Consider the following 3458-nt stretch of genomic DNA (forward strand, 5'->3'; position numbering starts at 1 on the left):
ATTGGGTTTTCGGGGTTTGAGTTGGTGGTTGAGGTTTAAGTTTGAGGCGTTTGGGGCTCGGGATGGAGTTTAGGGTTGGGTGGGTATGGAGTGGTGCTGCCATCGGGGTGGCAATGTGGGGGGACCCCAGGGGGGCCTTTGGATGGGGTTGGTGGTGGGGGTTTAGGGTGAGGTTTAGGGTTGGGTGGGCACACGGTGCGGTGCCACCATGGGGATGGTAAAGCGTGGGGACTCCAAGGAGGGGCCGTGCGCCCCAATGCTGTCACCACGGCACCGGGCAGGAAGCAGGGAGCGCCTGGCACGGGCGATAAGGTCCAAGCAGACAGACAGACAGACAGACATCCCAGGGGAAGGGCAGCGCCAGGAGGTGTCACCGCGTCCCCAAGGGAGGATGGGTGACACACAGCGTCCCCGCAGGCATGGCCAACAGGGGACCATCGTATGGGCTGAGCCGGGAGGTGCAGCAGAAGATCGACCGTCAGTACGACCCCGAGCTGGAGCAGCTGTTGGTGCGCTGGATGGTGGGGCAGTGCGGAGATGACATCCCCCAGCCCACGCCCGGGCGCGATGGGTTCCAGCAGTGGCTCAAGGACGGCACCGTGAGTCCTCCATGGTGGCGACTGGGGGGGCGAGGGGTCGTGGTGTCACCTCGCTTTGTGGTGATGGGGGTCCAGGGGGGGTCGTGGCGTCCCCTCGGTTGATGTTGGGGTGGTCGCTGTGTTCCCTGCCCTGAGGTTGGGGTGCCATCGTTTTGGGGTGGTTTTGTGAGCCCTTATCCGACCTTGGGGTCACCGTGGTGCCGTTGCCTTGGGGAGGTCACGGTGTCCCCTCAGCTGATGTTGGGGTCACCGTGGTGCCACCGTATTGAGGTCGTTTTGGTGTCCCCTCACCAAACATTGGGGTCAGCGTGGTGCCATCATGTCGGTGTCCCCTCACCTAATATTGGGCTTATTGTGGTGCTACCAGAGGGGGGAGGTTATGGTGCCTCGTACTGGGGTGGTCCTGGTGTCCCCTTATCTGACATTGGGGTCATCACGGTGCCGTTGCTTTGGGATGCTCCTGGTGTCCCCTCACTCGATGTTGGGCTCATCACGGTGCCACCGTGTCGGGGAGGCCATGGTGTCACCGCGTCTTGGTGCCACCACGACCCCGTTTTTGTCACCGCTGATGCCACCAGGTCCTGTGCCGCCTCATCAACAGCCTCTATCCTCGGGGCCAAGCGCCGGTGGCCAAAATCCAGGCATCCTCCATGGCCTTCAAGCAGATGGAGCAGATCTCCCAGTTCCTGCAGGCAGCTGAGCGTTATGGCATCGCCGCCACCGACATCTTCCAGACGGTGGATCTGTGGGAAGGTGAGGGTTGGGGACGATGGGGTGACACCCAGATGTCCCCAAAGGGTGTCACAGGGGGTGACACCGCGTTGGCACCACGCAGGGAAGAACATGGCGTGCGTGCAGAGGACGCTGATGAACCTGGGCAGCTTGGCGGTGGCCAAAGGCGATGGGCTCTTCGTGGGAGACCCCAACTGGTTCCCTAAGTAGGTGATGGGGGGAACCTGGGGGGGGGGGGGGGGGGTTTCACAGGGGGGGGGGGGGTGATGGATGGGGGTTGATTCCCATGGTGGTGGCCGTAGGAAATCGCAGGAGAACCGCCGCGTCTTCTCGGAGGATAAACTGAAGGAAGGGCAGAGCGTCATCGGGCTGCAGATGGGCACCAACCGCGGCGCCTCGCAGGCGGGCATGACCGGGTATGGGATGCCCCGACAGATCCTCTGAACGGCCCCCAAACCCCCCCCCACCCCGACCCCAAAGCTTCCATGGGGCTGGGGGGGTCCCCAAAGCGCATCGCTCTTCCCCATGGACCCCCCTATGGACCACCCCATGGACCCCCTATGGACCACCCCATGGGCCCCCCTATGGACCCCCCTATGGACCCCCCCATGGACCAACCGGGGCTGTGCCCACCCGCCAGGACCAAAATCTGTGGGTTTTTTTAATAATAATTATTTTGTCTCCGCATCCCGACCCCCCCCCTCCCTCTCATCCCAACACCGCTGTGCCTTGGGGGGGGGGCCGTGCTGGGGAGAGCCCCCCCCCAGTGGCTCTCGCCCCAATAAATGGCCCCTTCTTGTTTATAAGGAATGAAAGTGGTTGGAGGGCTGGGGAGGGGGGGTAGGGGTTGGGGTCGGGTGGGCTGGGGGCTGTCCCCACAGGCGTGGGGCCCAATGGCTCTTGGGGTACGTAAGAGGCAATGGTTCAGGTGTGGGGGGGGCCTGGTGGTAATGAGGGGAATGGGGGAGGAACCCCCCCCCCCATCTCCACCCCAAAGAACCCAATCAGAGGGGAGCAGCCCTGAGCTTCGAATGTGGTGGTGGGTGAGCATGTGGAGGGGCGGGGCTAGGAGGAAGGGGGCGGGGCTAGGAGGAAGGGGGCGGGGCTTGCAGTGCAGGTGAGGCCATGCTGAGCCCCACGTGGATGGGGGAGATGTGGACACGCGTGGAGGGGACACGTGGGGACACGCGTGGGGAATGGGACGCTCAGATACGGGGACACGACTGGGAACACAGAAAGAGGGTGATGGGAGAGCGCAAATGGTGACAAACGGGAAAGGGACACGAATGGGGCCCAGGCGTGGAGACGCGTCTGGGAACGCGCGGGGAGGGGGACGGGATGGGGACGTAATGGGGACAACCGGAGCCACGCGTGGAGGTGACGCCGCCGGAGCCACGCGGGCGCAGCCGGGGCCGAACACCCCCCAGCGACCATCGAGTCGGCTCCGAGCTGCCTAGAGCGGCCCCTCCGCGCCGGCCCCGCCCCCCGCGCGTCTCGTTGCCATGAGAACGCGCGCTGCCGTTGCTATGGAGACGGAGCGGCGGAGCGGGATGGCGAGCGCCGCCCGCGGCCTGCAGGGCCTCAACGGGACCCCCGCCAACCCCCCCGGCTCTATGCAGCCCTCCAGCCGCTTACGGAGACGGGCACGGAGCACCGAGGTGGATGAGAGCCTGTTTGGGGTAAGGGGGGGCGGTGGGGCTTCTCCCACCTACTTGGGCCTGGAAACCCCCCCCGGCCCCGGCCCCCCACACAGGGGCGGGGCGGCCCCCCCCCCCCCCCCCTCTGCCCTCCACCCGTGGGCCTGGGACTTTCCCCCCGCTCCCCAGGCCTGGGCCAACCCCTTCATTGTGGGCCGGAGGGGCTGAACACCCTCTCAGCACTTTGGGCTTTGCTGTAGGGAAGGCCTGTGTTTGTTTTGTTTCCTTTGGGGGGGGAGGGGGCACACAGCCACCAACCCCAGCAGTGTTTGCCCCCTCCCCGCCCCCCAACCTGCGCCCTATGGCCCCATAGCACAGCTTTATGGCACCCAACGCCCTTCAGCTCCAAGGCTGCAGCTCTGGGTGCCGCCCCGTGTCCCCAGTTCCACCCCACTGGGATCCCTATGGAGGTTCTGTCCCCCCCCCCCCC

General features: G+C 65.4%; 2 protein-coding genes across 2 annotated transcripts in view; both read left to right on the forward strand.

Annotated features, from left to right (window-relative positions):
* Window positions 1–254: 254 nt before the first annotated feature.
* On the forward strand, window positions 255–2134 carry TAGLN2 (transgelin 2). The gene is made up of 4 exons (XM_042892368.1): window positions 255–599; window positions 1178–1352; window positions 1435–1537; window positions 1634–2134. The coding sequence occupies exons 1-4, from the start codon at window positions 420–422 to the stop codon at window positions 1773–1775; spliced, it is 600 nt and encodes a 199-aa protein (XP_042748302.1). The 5' UTR covers window positions 255–419; the 3' UTR covers window positions 1776–2134.
* A 747-nt stretch (window positions 2135–2881) lies between these two features.
* The window catches only part of CFAP45 (cilia and flagella associated protein 45), a 7259-nt gene continuing 6682 nt past the window's right edge, over window positions 2882–3458 (forward strand). Inside the window, exon 1 of the mRNA XM_042892369.1 lies at window positions 2882–3023. Within this exon, the coding sequence (XP_042748303.1) occupies window positions 2882–3023 (142 nt within the window). The remainder of the gene's footprint in view (window positions 3024–3458) is intronic.

This window comes from Lagopus leucura, unplaced genomic scaffold (assembly GCF_019238085.1).
Source record: "Lagopus leucura isolate 7727_CA_CO unplaced genomic scaffold, USGS_WTPT01 205-7_obj-0_obj, whole genome shotgun sequence".
NCBI lineage: Eukaryota > Metazoa > Chordata > Aves > Galliformes > Phasianidae > Lagopus > Lagopus leucura.